This window comes from Melitaea cinxia, chromosome 18 (assembly GCF_905220565.1).
Source record: "Melitaea cinxia chromosome 18, ilMelCinx1.1, whole genome shotgun sequence".
Lineage (NCBI taxonomy): Eukaryota > Metazoa > Arthropoda > Insecta > Lepidoptera > Nymphalidae > Melitaea > Melitaea cinxia.
In genome coordinates, this window is record NC_059411.1 from 3999741 (window position 1) to 4017360 (window position 17620).

At 33.8% G+C, this 17620-nt stretch overlaps 2 protein-coding genes across 2 annotated transcripts; both read left to right on the top strand.

Moving 5' to 3' along the window:
* Positions 1-1125: 1125 nt before the first annotated feature.
* LOC123662215 (protein distal antenna) lies at positions 1126-6800 on the top strand. Its single transcript, XM_045597089.1, has 2 exons — positions 1126-1422; positions 3929-6800. Exon 2 carries the CDS (start codon positions 3945-3947, stop codon positions 5463-5465), a length of 1521 nt encoding a protein of 506 aa, XP_045453045.1. The 5' UTR covers positions 1126-1422; positions 3929-3944; the 3' UTR covers positions 5466-6800.
* Positions 6801-13773: 6973 nt separating this feature from the next.
* On the top strand, positions 13774-17514 carry LOC123661987 (calcineurin B homologous protein 1). Its single transcript, XM_045596890.1, has 5 exons — positions 13774-14098; positions 14267-14530; positions 15419-15512; positions 16042-17162; positions 17195-17514. The coding sequence occupies exons 1-4, from the start codon at positions 14032-14034 to the stop codon at positions 16184-16186; spliced, it is 570 nt and encodes a 189-aa protein (XP_045452846.1). The 5' UTR covers positions 13774-14031; the 3' UTR covers positions 16187-17162; positions 17195-17514.
* The last annotated feature ends 106 nt before the right edge of the window (positions 17515-17620 follow it).

Here is a 17620-nt window from a genome sequence, read left to right on the forward strand (position 1 = left end):
TTTTTAATAATACCTATTTAAATTTTAGGCATCGATTTCGTTATTGTAAACATATTAAGGAAAATTAAAGTACCTACTAGGCTATAAAAAATGTGTGTACTTAGGTATGTACGCACTTAAGAAATTATATTTCACTTAGCTCGCTAACTCACTTCACGTTGCTAACTTCTTCTTCGTTGACTAGCTGACTTCAGGGTGTTCGGTGCGACAAAGTCAGCCCTGCGATCACCAACCCGCCTGCCCAGCATGGTGACTATGGGCAATACACATGAGCTCGCCATTTTTGGCGCGAGATTGTGGAGGCCTATATCCAGCAGTAAATTGCGATAGGCTGAAGTGTGTGCCAAAAGAAGTGTAACTTCAAAATCTACACAAAATTAGTCTACTTCTAAATGGTCTACTTCTTCATAAAATAACAAGGACTATACTGTATAGTCTATACAATATACCCCTCTTTCTATTCATTTGTTTTCCACGTGTATAACTTACATTGTTGTGCGAATGTACAATTTGTGAATGTACGAATATCATCGGGCGAAACCTTACGATTAATTTCAACGCAAGTCAAGTCTAATATAATTGTACTTATTTTTCTTTATTTTTTTAAATTCATTTTAATTCCTACTTAAGAGCTGATGGTAGAATCATTCACAGTATAGCTTCGCTCTTTTTCTACGTCGCGTCGTAATTTTATTAAGATAGCCGCGAGTGTGAAAACACTCACTTGTATAGTAAGTAAATGCATCTTTTCTTTTTAATCGTCCAAATCACGCTTGAAAAAAAAGTAAGTTCGGGTTTTATAATTACGACCACTAGATGCGGGAACGCTAACTAGTCGCGAGATACCCACGAGACATCGTTGCAAAGTTTGTAACCGGGAAAAGTTGCGAACACCGCGATTGAGCGGAAAAGTTGAGTGAACTTTACAAGCGATAAAAGTTTCGTCGAGATCTTTTGGGGGTCGACGGAAAGTTGATGCGTCGGGAATTAATTGCATTAATAAAGTACGGAGGCTAGGCCGGTGTTTACGGGCGTAGGGCGCGGGGCGCGGGGCGGCGGGGCGGCGCGGGCGCGGGCGGCGGACGGACACAAAGGAGAGGCGCGGCCCGGCGGCCGGCGACTGGCGGACCGAGACTCGCGACCGGTCTTATCACCTACTCACCGGCATTCGCATCGCACTCAGCCGCCGCGCGCGCTCTGCGACGGACGTCTTACGCTTAGTGTTGTCGAACGCTCGACCAGTGACTTGTGATTGTGAGTGAACCCGAACCGACACCAGTGTTAACACGTGCCGCGCACTGCGCATCCGTGCTATATTTTTATTGGTTGGAGTTTTCAGTACGCAGCCGTTTCACGTTTATTAAAAAGCAAAACGGCTGATCTGTCAAAAATTGTAAACAGAACACACGTGCCGACTCGCAAGTAAGTTGTGAATTTTATTATTTCATAATATGTTCGTAGGGAATATATTGCCTTGCTTAGGTAAATAAATTCACTTCATTTACTGCTTTTTTAATATTAAAATAATTATCTCTTTTAAAATTACAATCGCAAAATATATTATTAAACCTGTATTATTATTATAATACCATTTCTTTAGTTCAAACAAATCTAGGACTTTAAATACTAATTTTCTTCGATACAAATTAATTTTTAAATTTTACTACCTTTTACCAATGCACGACAAAAAAGAGCTAAATATTTTGTAATGCATAAAAATATATTTAAATTTAATTTAAATCAATAATCAATAAAAGATGTCAATCTTAGTAAAACTTGTCTTGTTAAAATGAAACCAAAAATATGTTAAAAAGTACAGTAATTTTAAGGATGTTTTAAGATTATAGATGAACTAAATAAAAATGTTTTTCACGAATTCTCAACAATATTAATCATGATAAATAAGTGTTTTTTGTACGGTAACATCAAATTTCACCAGTTTGAAATTAACTAACTTTTTTAAACATAAATTATATCCAGTTTATTTCAAAAGATAAATTCAAAAATATCAATTAATTTTTATTTTAGTTTATCATAAAATTTAGTATTTAATTAACTTTAACATATTTTTATACATAATGAAAATACCCTTTTTGTTTATTTTATATTTTTATTTTTTTCATTACCAAAACAAATCATAAACAAGACGCTTGTCTATTATATATTATATCGTAGGTAATCGTAAATATTACACTACTTCGTAAATCTCGCCAAAAGAGTATAGAACATTATTATATAAAATTATGACATGTAATATATTTAAATACAAAAAAAAAACACTTATAACTAAGAAATACGTCAGTTAAAGCCAAAACAATTAACAAACTATGAAGAAACAGGTATTTACTACAAAAAACCTATAAATAATAAAAATAAAGATATTCTTTATTACTAAAGAAAAATATTTACAATAACAAACGTTAGGGCTACTTACTTATATGTAAAAAATGTACTTGATATAATGAAAGAACCGAAAAATTCTCATTTTAATTTTATCGCAAAAAATCGTAAAATAAATATTTGAGATAAATAATTATTTGTGTCAAGCAACGCCATCTGTCGGCGGACGTGAGATAAAGAGCTAGCAAGGTCACGGTGTCAACGACCCGACAACTTTTGCCGCTTACTGTTGTCGTAGGTCATAATTTTATGTCTCCTTTTTGTTTATCTTTTCGCAACTTTATAGCTTCCCGCGTAAACAAGTTTATCGTTTTACCCAAATATTTTTATTTACTAAAGTTTATTTACTAAAGTTTTTAAATAATCTCCTATATAAATAAAAATGAATGTTGCTTAAGCGCATAACTCGAGAATAGCTCGATCAATTCGGCAATTTTTTTTTTGTATCCTTAATACCCAAGGAAGGTTTTAATACTTAAAAAAAATAAACAAAAAAGATATAAAAAGCCTTATAAACAAATATCTATTAACTTTTGACAGAACGAAGTCTGCCCAGGCAGCTAGTAATGAATATATTATTATGTACATATTTATGAGGAAATGTAGGAAGCAAGGATCACTGGGCATTATGTGTATATTCTCCATGATTAATGTTACTAGTTCACGATTAGGTAAAATTAAAGTATATTTAACTAATTATGTATAAATTATATGAAGTATCTTTTCAATGTTGTATATTTCTTTATGATGGACGCAGAAATTCGACCATAATTAAAAATTTAAATTAAAGAAAACCAAAAAATAATGGAAATAAAGAACCTTTTTTTATTTTGACTACTATTAAATTTAAAATTTTCAATTTGACTACTACTATTATACTATTCTATATAGACTATCTCAGTCTTTTGACAATCGACAAAAGAGTATAATGCACAACTGAAAGCCATTAAGTCCAAGAATAATAATAATAAGATATAATATGCGTGTTTCAAATACATGGTAGTGTGTGTAGTGGTTTTTTTTTATTGATTTAATATATTTTTATGCATAATTTTAGAAAAATATTCGCATTCTGCTCTCCTTCTCTATATAAACTAGAAGTGTACGAAATTACATACTCCTCCGTCCGCGCAATTTTCATAAAAAGGGGTACAAAGTTTTTGTACTTCGCCTATTAATATAATGAAATAATTAAGTAGATATTATCTGCTAACACCAATTATCTTGTAAAAATATAATCTGTCTCAATGATAAAAAAAAATAGTTTTTTTTTTGTTTGTTTTACCTACAACATTCATTAAAGCTGTAAGATATTTCTATTCGCAACTTATGAAATCAAAAGTAATTATACTTAGAAGAAACAGGTTCTAATGGCCTGTGTTACTTCCTGCTGATAGCCTAACAGTAACATTTGTTCTAAATAATCTTCATTAACAACAGAATATAGTTAACAGTCCCTAAAATAATTTAACGAGATTGTGGTCATTATTGGCAAATTATAATTTTGTTTTTTTTTTTTTCTTTACAGCACGCGAGAGGCCAAAATGACGACAAAAGGAAAGCGTCCTATGCGCGCACTCACCCCAGGGGATAAAATTGAGGCAATACAGCGTGTCAATGATGGCGAATCAAAAGCATCTGTTGCACGCGACATTGGCGTGCCGGAGTCTACTCTCCGCGGCTGGTGCAAGAATGAAGACAAACTACGCTACATGTCCTCTCGCATGTCTTCACCAGATACGGACAAAAGTAACGACGGAGAGACTCCCGAAAAGCGAGCACGCACCGAATCTCCAGCTGCTGCACCGCGTTCACCTGCCGCGACTGGTCTCGATCTTTCCAACCCAGCCGTTGTAACACACAGCGCCCCACCACCGACCGCGCCGACCGACTCGCCGGTTGAACTTACAACCAAACGAAATGATCCTCCTCCACCGCAACACACGACCCGTGAGCGTCGCCCAGATCCAGGCGCGAGTGTCTCAATGAGCGCTATTAGTCCTTTATCAGGGCTCAGTCACTTGCCTGGACTTGCACACTCACATTTAGGATCGAGTTTCAGTGAAATTGCAACTAATCTTACACTACTTGCGCAACTCAATCCAGGCTTGGCCGCATTAGCATCTCAACCCGCGAGCCGTGCGTTACGATCTGTGCGAACCCCTAAACCGGCACACAACGGCATGCTCAATTTAAATGAGACAAGGCATCGCAGCAGATCAAACCACACGTCAGATCTCTACAGGCACAGTAGTTCAAAATCGAGTCAGCCTGGTAGTTCTCAAGCATCGTCTAGTCAACCAGTAGATGAGACATTGTGGTATTGGCTAAAGACTCAACAAGCTATGCTTGACTTGACACAAACGGCAGCGACGTATCCGCTTCAAATAGGGAAAGCCAGCGACCCGACCTTACAAACGAAACCAGTCGCTCCCGCATCTGTTGTCCCTGCACATTTAGATTACAACAGAAGTTCATGGCTATGGCAATATTACAAACAATTCGGCGGTGCAATGCCTTTGCCCGAAGATAAATTAAGGTCCGCTTCACAAGTGCCAAAAGACCAATCCGCCGATAACATACTTTATTCACACTTAACTAAGGGGAAGACTGAGAATAGCAGAGCATCAAGTAGCCCCGTACAAAACCAATCACTAACAGCAGAAGTTTGCCAAACTATTACTTCACCTCGAGAACCATGCGTAGCCGAGCCACCTATAAGTCCAGAAGTCGAAGTCGAAAATAAGGAACCCGCTACAGAAAAACCTATCGACAGTGGCAGAAGTCAGACTAAAGTAAGAAATGTTTTGGACAACCTGCTGTTCAACAGTGGCAATCAGGCGTCAGCGGAAGAAATTAAGACCATTGGGTCTACAAACGGCGAAAGGGAATTGTGCACCGCAGAGGCGCTCGAGCACGGTGACAAGTTCCTCGCATGGCTGGAGGCCAGCAGCGACCCCAGCGTGACCCGCATGCACGTCCACCAACTGCGCTGCTTGCTGCACAACCTGCGCACGCGCCGCGCCGTGCCCGCCGCGCCCACCGAGACACCGCGACGCAAATAATCGCCCGGGAATATCGCGTTTGCTACAGGGAATATTTCAATTACGTGTAAATGTTCGTGTGATGTAAAAGACGCCAGTAATAATAAGTAAGCAGTCAGTAAGTCTCTTGTGATATGTGTAGCCAAATTTGCGTATTTTCTTTGTTCTAAAAGGAAAGCTATGCATTGTATCTTTTAATTTTAGTCTCTATTTAGAAAATAAGGTTTAAAGTCAGTCGCTGTTCTCTTTAAAGCTTTTTCGAGTGACTGTGACTATATAATAGTTAATCTATTTTCGAGTTTATATCTAAATTAAGACCAACTTCACCAGTTGCTAATAAAGTTTTAGATAGTTATCTGATACATAAAATTATCTGACAGAACAGTTTCTTGTTTTTTTTTTTTTCAACAATAATACTCCACATTGTCTGTCAGATATATCAATTTGCAACCTTAAGTTCTGGTTTTTGTCAAACCAAGTATAGACCGATAGGCTATCGGATACTTTATCGGCAGGAGGTGAAACAGGCCCTTAATGTGACACACAAATACGATTATATAGTTATCTTTGTAAATGAATGTTATTGATCGACAGACACCTTACTTTTCGATGCACGCAAATTGTTACGTGATTAGTCTAATTGTAATTAGAACCGCTGTACTCGTATGTCGCAATTCAATTATTACATTCCTAGCTGAACCCTATTAACTAGACGAACCCTATGTTCTACCTCAAGTCAAGCATGGCTAATGCTAAGTCACGGCGTCTTTCAATAGCCGCCGATACCGCGAGCACGCTCGTCAATCGGCGTTCCGATGGATGTCGTGCATCATACCAAATATTGAAAGGATGCGTTCTTGTGTGCCAATCATGCGGACAAGGTATATTGTTAAGATAATTTATGAACAATGTGTTAGAGATAGATATTCGTGTAATTGTTTTCTATTGCTCAGTATTTTATATTGTAGACATTGTCTATGTCTCGACTCGGAATTGTACTATATGTTAAAGTTAACATTTAAGAACTCTGTGATCAAAATTATAAATTATTGAGAGATTATTAATAATATAAGTACATTCCTAATTAACAGAGTGTATTATTGTAATGTTATGATAATTGTCCAATGATTTAACGGTTGTCTGACAGGTGCCAAGTGGCAACTTAGCAAACTTTAAAATTCCTTTTCACTGAAGTTAGTAAAGTTTATTTGCCTTTCGTGTTACATATTAGCTCCTCTGACAAATTGTTTCAGAAAATATTTTGTACAAAATACAAAATGGAATTAATATGATACTACTCTTACACAAAATGTATTGTTCTAAAAAAATGTTAAAAAATAAAATTTGATTGAAGTACGAGAAGTATTTTATTTTTTTACTGAAACCTACTTATCTGACAAAATAAGATTACCATTATTAATTTTGTTGAATAATAACAAAATAATGACTCAATTTCAAACCATGATCATATTATTAAGTAAATTGCAACATTAAAAGGTTCGGCAATCTAACGCCATCTAGCGGTGGAAACAATACCTAAATAACGTGTAACTGCATCCTATTATAATCTATTGTTTTAATTAAATTGTAGTACTATAGCAACGCTTCTAAATAAAGATCATTATTATGAACATTTATAAATACAAGTTGTGTGCTGCCATCTAGTAGACAATAGCAGCATTAAAAAATTTAAAGAAGTTTACTTACGTGCAACATTGGCTTTCGTAGCGGTTCGTAATCAAAGTAATCAGAAACTAATGATGCTAATCCTTCCCAAGTCGTAGTATCAGAAAAACACAGTTTTGTTGGCCTTATCGTAGTACATACCATTTTCTGAAATAATATGTTATAATTATAAATTAATAACAAAAAACAAAATTATTACATTTTAATATAAATGTAGCAAATTTTTGTTATTGTAACGGTTTTGTAGGAAATTAAAATATAAATGAAGGATTGGAATTTAATCATTCAGGGTGCTTAACGGTATATTGTCGGTTATAAATGTCAACCAAAATATGATCTACAGATTGGTACATGTAGGTGATCAGTTTAGACCCCCCCCCCCTTAGGTGAGATTAACCTGGACACACTCCTCCCACCCCTCCATTTTTATTATTCGGGAAAATAATAAACCGTTTAAAATTCAAGTCAAAAACAGATAAAAACAGCACTTTTTTAATTTTTACTTAATCAATGTAGACTTGTGTACTTTTTCGTGTAAAATTTTATATCTTTTGAAGTTGAGGTGAGATTTTCGATTACCCCCACCCCTCGGTTTAAAGGAGATTTGGTGAGATTTTATTGAACCTCTCTCCCCCATTCTGAGCACACGTAATTAATGGATGTCCCCTAAGAACTTAACTTACTCCACTCAACTAAATGCTCTAGTTTTGTATCTGTTAACATGCCACACACTCAGTACCACCACAGTCAGTATGTCATACACAGAATCAAATTATGATGTAGACTTAAAATGATTGCAATATATATATGCAATAGCGACAGTGCGGATTTCAAAAATAATAATAAGACACACGACAAATTTGCACGTGCGTATGGACTTTTTACACACTCTTAACACATAAATTTAGGCAAACATAATATTATCAACTTATATTAATAAGATAACGACACCTGAAGCCCACATTCATTAGGAGCTTGCAAAAATAAAGATTTTCGAAACTTGTAATAAAATTGAAATTGTCGACGAAAGTTTTCCGCATACGCCAGAAGAAGTCTCTCTTTGTTCGTATTAATGTAATAACTTTTAGGAAAACAGGTGCGTGTTTCGAAAACAGCTTCTTTTATTTCTGGCCAGCAAAGATTAATCACACCGAGTTCATATATTGCATTATTCAAAGATTCTATAGTCAGTGGTTCGGAAACATCTTTTAAACCGAAAATTTTTGGAGATATTTCTTCAAATTCTTGTTCTTCAGCAGGATGATCAAATATTTCGCTTGTTATGTTTTCATTAACTTCCAAAAGTGGGTCGAGCTGATCTAATTCCGATTTTTTTTCCATGGAATAAGTTTCGGACAATACTTTTATCGTACTCATTTTTGTACAACTATTTAAAAATAAATCGTATTAAACAATAACATGTTATGATAAACCACGAACGTCAAACTATGAAAAGTAGGTCATTTTTGAAGCTTCACTTTCAGGTCTTCAGTTACCCGGCAACGATAGTCTTGTTGCCGGGTAACTGAAAATCTGAAAAACTGTCGTTGTAATTAATATGATGTTACTATGTCATCCTGTCTTATAAAGGTTTGCATACATATTTAATCACTTGCTATTTGTTTGCAATATTGCCATCTGATTGTCGTAACTCGATTAAGTATATAAATATTTCAACGTAATTTTAACATCATAGTTTATCGGCATAAACATTGTAAGTGCAAAGTTGAAGAATGAATTACAATAATTGATTACATTTTTTCGTCGTATCAGCTGATCCGTTAGAGTTCAAAGAAAACGTAATAAAATAACCTAATAGAGGAAAAACCATATTTTTTATATCTGATTATTATGTAAATTTACTACTTAACATAATCCAGAAGAAAGCTACTATTTATCTATCAGTACGTACAGAGGATGAGATGCAGAGCTTCCTTTCATTCAACAATAACGACAAAAGCCAGATCTATCGCAACAATATTTTATTTTGTGATACTTTTTCATAATATGTATGCCAATGACGAGAAAATGAAAATACCAAATCATCAATAACCAACAAAACTGCTTTATTATTTTTCCCATTTACGTATAGTTATTACAGCTAAATTTTATACTTAAGGGGCTACACTACCTCAGCTCGAATTCAGATTTCACCCATACTAAAAACACATGAGAATTGAGAGCGCTTGGTTGTTCATCGCGCGAATTATATGTATTTTCTCCCCACAAACATTACCAATAGTTAATTTTTTTAAAACGCAACATATAAAATGTTCTTCATACTTATTTTAATTACCATGCTTAATGTCAAGTCCATAACTTCTATATTTACTGTGATATTAAGGTTTTAATACAAAAATAGAGGTAATTTTGCGATTTTTTTGTATTGAGAAAATTTTATGGAATCGTGTTTTCGAAACATATGAAAGATAGTTTATGTCCTGAACTTTGCCATATACAAATTTCAAACTTAAATATTCAGAAGTTTGGAAGATATGGACATCTTGCCGAGTGGAAAATAAGCAATTTGAGGTAGCATACACTCTTAATACCTAAAGGTGGCTCCACACATGGCTATTTGTGTTTGCTGTTCAGTATTTGTTGTTTTTGACAAAATATTTGACGTACGGGCAAATAGACGATACGACCGCCTACACATGGAGACAAATATCAAAAAATTAAACTTTTTTTTAATATTGCTTGCAAAACCGACAGAAGTTCGGTAAGCCGTATTTGTTATAAATTTGGCAAATACACTCTCCACACATGGAAGTTATTTGTCAAATATGGCAAATACGCAAACACAAATAGCCATGTGTGGAGCCACGGCAACAATAATTACCTTAGTAATTTACATTACTCTACAGGTACTCATAATCAATTTAATTTAGGATAACTAAAGAGCACGTATATATGTCGATTTCGGTTGTTATCATAAATCAATACGCAATAGTGATCGCTACTCGTGGGAAGGAAATTGAACAACAGTTGATTAGCGAAGCAGATTACGCACTTCATTCGCTGGATATGCACCCTAACAGAAGATGTTCACGAACTGATTCATTTCAGTTGTCGATTTCGTTTTTTTTTTTTTTTATAACAATGGGTGCAACCGAGCAGACGAAACAATCTGATGTTAAATGGCTGCCGTCACCCACGCACATCTATAACATAAGAGGAGTTGGAGGTGCGCTGCCGGCCTTTAAGGGAAAGATATCTATACACTCAACGCTTGAAAACCAAATTATAGCGCTCGGGAAAAACTAGCACTCGAAGACCGTAATATGGAAACTTTGCTAAAATAACTTTATGCCAGACCCGATCAAAGGCCTTCATGATATTCAGGCTGATTGCAATAGCTCCCTTGCTTTAAATGGCAAATGCCCAGCGGTGTGTTAAGTACGCTAGAAGATCTCTAACGCTTCGACCACGATGAAATCCGTATTGTCAGTCACTTATTAGCTGGCAAATTTCCAGTTAAGCAAAGAGCTGAGAGTTAAAAACCAGCTCCACCACTTTAGAAAGCAAGGAAGTGATTACAATCGGACGGTAATTGAATGGATCTGTGCTGTCACCCTTGTTGGGGATAGAGTGCACAATTGCTACTTTCCACGAAGACGGTACTATGCCAGTGGTGTAAGAGAGTGAGAATACAAACGTTAAAACCGAAGTCAATTCAGGAGCACACACGTCTTAAGCACAATGGCCATCAGGATTACTAGACTTCTTGACGTCGAGGAAATGCAAACCATCCCAATCAGCTGACTTGTTCCTGTGGAAAAACTCCGATATAAAATGTTAAGTTCCATTGGGAATCCAGCTAGATCTATCTGGATCGAAAAATACCCAGATAAAAATTGTATTTTAACGTATCTGAATAAAGTATTTGGAATTCCTGTTTCTAACACACAATAGTTTTTGTCACACACACAGTTGACAGACAGACAGACAGACAGACGGACTGTAATTTATACGATGATGGCAATTGTACTCACATTTATTCCATCGAGATCAGCTTCAATGAGCTCCACCTCATTGGTCGTACTGACAGTTTTGAATACTTTGAGGTCATCAGCAAAAAGGTAGTATTTACAGTAATGTGTAGAAGAAGTAATGTCATTTATAAACACTGGAAGAGAACAGGACCCAAATGGGATCCTTGTGATACTCCTGAATACGCAAGATACTCATGTGATATGTAACCGTTTAGCACCACAAACCGAACTCTTTTTGCTAAGTATGACTCAAACCATTCAAGTAAGGTCCCACCCACACCAGACTTTCTCAATTTATGTATAAGACGCGAGTGACACACCTTATCAAAAGCGTTTGAGAAATCCATATACAGTCCACTTGTTGGCGTCTATCTATTTCTTTACTAAGATAGGACATAAATGACACCAAGTTCGTACGTAACATCAAACTGGAACCCATTGAAGATGTTTGTCGGTTCGACTTTAATATGATAGTGGTCGCAAGCTAGGCGTGGGAATCCATATCCACCCCCTACCACCTGTTAAAATGTTTAAGCTGTTGTGTTCAGTTGTTATTATAGATTAATACGTAACAGAAAACGGCATTCGTGGAAAGTACATTTCAAGAAACGAAACAGTGGAATAGTAAAACAGGTTAAGCTTCCAACCGCTGGATATTCATCTCAGCAAGAAATGTGTGCATGCTGTTTCAGACAAAGTAGTGTTATGACTGCATAAGTAATAAAACTTTTTTGTATCTCTTACAAATAATAATAAATGTTTGGTGCTTAACATAACAATATGTTGTATGTGTGTTGTAGTTTACTATATTTCAAATATTTAAAACGAAACACAAAACGTCAATGTCATTGCGATGACTTGATACGTCTAATTCTAATGTCACGCCATAAAGAAAAACTATAGCTACCAAATAATTTGTATTGAAATTTAACCTTTGCGTGGTTGGAATAAAGTCTACTTTAAAACTTCAACATTACATTTGTACTACATCATTTTCTTATACCGTAAAATGGGGTGAATAGAAATCGCGGGGTGAATAGAAACAAAACTGGAAGTTTCATTATTTTATCTCTAGATTATCTATAGCTTATTATTGAAGATTTATTTCTTCTATTAATTACACAGCAATATTTTCCCTTTATGCTGATAACACACAAATTTACGTAAAGTTTAATGGTTTAAAGAAAAAAGCCGTTAAAGTGAACGTGTGTGAATAGTGATTTTAGACCTTGCGAAAAGTTTTGCTCAATATTGAGTTCTTTGAAGATTTCACCTAGCGAATTGATTTATTTGGAAAGATACATTTCTAATCTTTTAGGAATACAAAGGTAAGTTGTTAATATTCAATTATTTCTTTCTTATTTCTTGTGAAATCAGGATGCAGGCATTTTTCTGCAATTTCGAGGTGAATAGATACGAGAAAGGGGTAAATAGAAACGCCTTTAGGGTCAATAGACACGAAGAAAGAGGTGAATAGATACGAATGAGAGGTTAATAGAAACGAGAAAGGGGTTAATAGAAACACGTTTTTTAGGGTTGTCTATCGTAGACTAGTTCATTATACTTGGCTACCTACGTGCTTTAAAAATATTATAAGTATCAATTAATTATTAGAAAACCATTTTAAGTAGTTATCTGTTTTTTTTAATATAAATTTAAACATTAAAATAAATTAAATAATTATCTGTATTTGCTGTTCAGTAAATAATAATGATATCAGTCTAAATAATTGATATTTATTTGAAACAGGTACACTACATCGTATTGCGTTCGCCATGCCAAGGATTTATAAACCAGATCCTCGTGGCAAGAAGTATAAAAGGAATTCTAAAGAATTGTTCTTCTGAGCGATGCAGAATTAATGAAAACATTGTCAAATACATTTGTTGAGACAGCATCAACGAAAACCATTTCTAGGCGGCCCACTTATTATAGGTGTGATGATGATATATGTATAAATGCTCTGATGGATTCAGATTAAGTAGGTAGTATAACAAGTTACCAATTTAATTTCCAAAACTAAACCCCAAAAGTGAATTATATTGCTACTATAATCACAATGTTCCCAATTTTATTTTCAATTGTGATTATTGATCGCATTTTATAGAAAACCTTAGATTATTTACCAAATATAGTTTTTTTTTTTTTAGAATTTTATAGTTTATGTTAGAATTAAACATTCTTATATTTTTGTTATTTTTTTAAGCTTGTTTGCTTGTAAAATATACTGCTCATTTTTGTATTCCTAAATTATTTAATTAAATGTTCCTGAAAATACTTAATAATTATATATATATTGATTTATAAAATATATACATACATTTATGTTGTGTTTGTTCTTACTTATTATTTCAATAAATAAATTAAAGTTGAATTTGACACCCCTAGTGTTTTTTCTCTATTCACCCCTTCCCTCGTGTCTTTTGACCCCAGTTTCCGGGTAAATAGAAACCACCTACTTTTTTTCAATTTACAAATAATAGACATGATTTAGCTAATTTTTGGGATTCATATTTGGTATATTACAACGCGACTCACGATTTCACAATGTTTTATTAATAAGCTTCTATACAAAATATGTAAGAAAATCAGTGTTGAAGTTGAAAGTTGTGTCTATTCACCCCATTTTACGGTATTTTTATTACTCAGAATTATTGTGAATATCGAACTCAAAGGTCGTTTCACGTACAAGGTTTTATTGAAACATTTCGAAATCATTGTTTGTTAATTCTGTTTGTAAATTACATAGTGCGTAGGATCTTCGAATTTACACGAGTAATTTTTTTAAAATCAGTTTAAACGCAATCAGTGTGGAAAATCGATTGTTTCCAAGTTAACAAAACATCTTATCAGTTATAACGCAAGCTTATATTAAGTTTAAGTTTTTTGAATTATAAAATTTTAAAATGGGGAATAAATCGTCATTGTTATTAAGGGAAGAGGAAATTGCGCAAATCCAAGAAGAAACTGGCTGTGAGTATTAAAATAATGATAAAATATACCATTAGATATTTCTTTTGTGGAGGTCTTTCAATAGATATTTCTCTTATCATATTAAATTAATGTCATTGCAGTGTTAATTGGTTAAAAAAATAATCACCTGTATGATTCACCCCAGTAATCTATGGACCTAATTTACAGTCACGCCAAATCAAATTGAGCGTTTATACTCTCGCTTCACGTCTCTCGACAAAAACGACTGCGGAACGCTGTCCAGGGAAGATTTCCTCAGAATTCCAGAGCTGGCTATCAACCCTCTGAGCGAAAGGATTGTACACTCATTCTTTGCAGAGAGCCACGATGATAGAGTCAATTTTCTACAGTTCATGAGAGTGCTGTCTCACTTCCGCCCTATCAGAAAGAACAGAGAAAACCGACTTAATAGCAGAGAAGAAAAGTTGAGATGTAAGTAAATTTGTTGTTATTACAATTAAAGAACAACCTGCACCGCTACTGCTACTGTCAGTATTTGTCTAATAAGAAGTTCAGATTTGATAGCTTGACAAAATCCTTTTTTTTTCTATTAAGAGAGGAAGGCTTCTCAGTGGTAAATGATATAAAAATATCTTGAATTATGTGGAGTGAATATATACAATATATTTCAAAACAACTTTATATTTAGAATGTACGCATACATATATATTGAAACTATATTATTAAAAATTTATTATATTATTTTTATAGTTTTGTTTATGATATTGTAATAATTTTTCATTAATTTTTAAAATTCATCAAGAAATTTAACAATAACTTGTTTGGCAACAAAGCAATGGCAACAAGGCAATTAATGGTGTAAGATGTGTGGTTACGGCATTAAGAATATAGCCACCCCTCTTCGCGTGGGTGTTGTAAGAAGTGATTAAGATATAACACAGTTCCACTAGAACCTTGGAACTTAAAAAGCCGACTGATGGCGGGATAACCATCCAACTGCTGGCTTTGAAATACACAGGCCGAAGATGGGCAGCAGCATCTTCGGTGCGACAAAGCAAGCTCTGCGGTCACCAACCCACTTGCCCAGCGTGGTGACTATGGGCAAAACACATGAGTTCACTCCATTTTTGGCGCGAACTTGTGGAAGCCTTTGCCCAGCAGTGGACTGTATTAGGCTAAAGTGATGATGAACAAAGACCTATAAAAACGAAACATCTAGACTGAACAATGAAAAAATAAAAATATTTTATGCTATAATAAAATATCATATCGTAACACCAAATGACACAAGACATATTTTTCGTAATGTTTTCTGAATTGTTCCAATATTAGTCTGATTTTATATCTTTTTGATTACAGTTGCATTTTCGATGTATGACCTGGACAATGATGGCAAGATCTCAAGAGACGAACTGCTCGCAATTTTACATATGATGGTCGGAGTAAACATCAGGTTGGTTATTTCACATTCATTTTGTGATTAGTAATGCTTAAGTTATGTAACAAAACAAATGTGGTATGCATAACTAAGGTTATCACAAAACAAATTTGTTCTGGTTTGATTTTTATACTTCACTTCTACTTATAATAAAACTGTAATACATGCAATTCTGAATATTTAGTTATATTTATAATTTTGAGCTTTTTATACTGTAAACCGAAGCCAAAAATATTATTTTTTCATGTTTGTCAATCAAATGAATTAACCATTCTAGAACTTAATTTTGTTTATCCCAAAATTCAGTAAAATACTGCTTCTTGAGCGAGGGTATAGTTAAAAATGTGTTATGGCAAAAAATTTAACCTCTGCAGCTTTACAACTCAACAATTTATAAAATAACAAAAGTAGTGACTTTTTTAAAAATTTATTACAACTATTATGATTTATACATACATAAAATATTAATATTGGTTTATTATTGGTTTATAATATTAATAAAAAATATTAATAATTGACAATGTTTACAAATTTTACTTTCCAGTGAAGAACAACTAACAAGCATTGCTGAGAGGACAATCATAGAGGCAGACACAAATAATGATCAAATGATCTCCTTTGAAGAGTTCTGCCGAGCCCTTGAGAGGACGGATGTCGAACAGAAGATGTCCATTCGTTTCCTCAACTGACCTCCAAACTCCTGAACTATATATATTACTTACACTATGGCTATAGTGCTTCTGGTTATTATATATGGGCTCCTAACGAAAAGTAAATGATTGACTGTGTACTGAGTTATATCCTACCTTACTATTAGTACCGTTTTAGTAAATAATTTATTTTTAATAGAAGTGTTAATTGGGTATAAAAAGGGAACTATTTTAGAAAAAGTTGTGTTACCTAGTTAATGGAAAATAGTACTAATTAAAAAAAATTCAGTGCAATTGAAATTAAGTTTTTATATGTTAAGTCATTTTTTATCGGTATGTATGCTAATATTGCTTTCAATGTTTATAAATACTACAAAACTTTCTTTTTTGTTATGCATTTAATGGTGTAGATAGATTAAATAAAATATTTAGAACATAACACTTTTTAGAGTAAATAATATCTACTAACAATTTAGTGTTGTTTAGTTAATACCATATTAGTATATACATATTTGTAATATGTATATTTAAACAAAATATTCGAGTTTGTTTAATGGTAGGTAATTTACTATAGCTTGTATATGGCTGTCTGAATCGGAGTAGTAATAAACCCACAATATACAACCGTTTCATATTTATGATTCTACTAGCTGTACCCTGCGTGTTGTTACTCTTTTTTTTTGGTCATACCAACTCAGAAACCTTTGTGGGCTCATGCACAACACTTTGCTGAAGATCATGGCATGATCAAATACAGAGTTTGTTTCTATAAAGGACATACACACAAACATTCATTTGTATACATAGATTGGACTTTTTAACTGTCAACAATCACGATATCTCCCGTAGAATTAAACATGTCCACAGTGAGCATGAATGCTTAAGTACTTATAGGGGTTTAATATGTTGTGTTAGATTGGTTACTGTATGTCTAATAACCTTTATTCTAACAAAATCTATAAATAAATTTGTTTATATTTGTTATGTTCCATTTTTGATATAAAATATCATTTAGGTGTACAATAAAGTATATAAAATATCATTTAGGTGTACAATAAAGTATATTTGTATTCCACCTTTAGCTCATATTATGTATTCACGTAAGTCCTTATAGTCTTTGAGTTTGTAGCTCATCTATTTGGTGTTGTATCAGATATTGGTTGTTTTGTGATGGTAATCTCTTACCATTGAATTATGAGCCGTTTCGTTATTTTCATATTTGCTAATTAATAAACACGATAGCGCAAAATATTGTTTTATAAAAAATAATAAAGTAACAATAAAAACATGTAACTATTAGGATACGAAGTCAACTAATGATGTGATGATAATTATGTAGATAATATAATATATCAATATTTATGTAATTAGTGTTTTATTTCCATTAAAATATCTGCGCGACGCGACTGTACACAATTGAAAGAGTACCCTCACAAACTTATGAAGAACTAGAAGAAAAAATCATACTTTGTA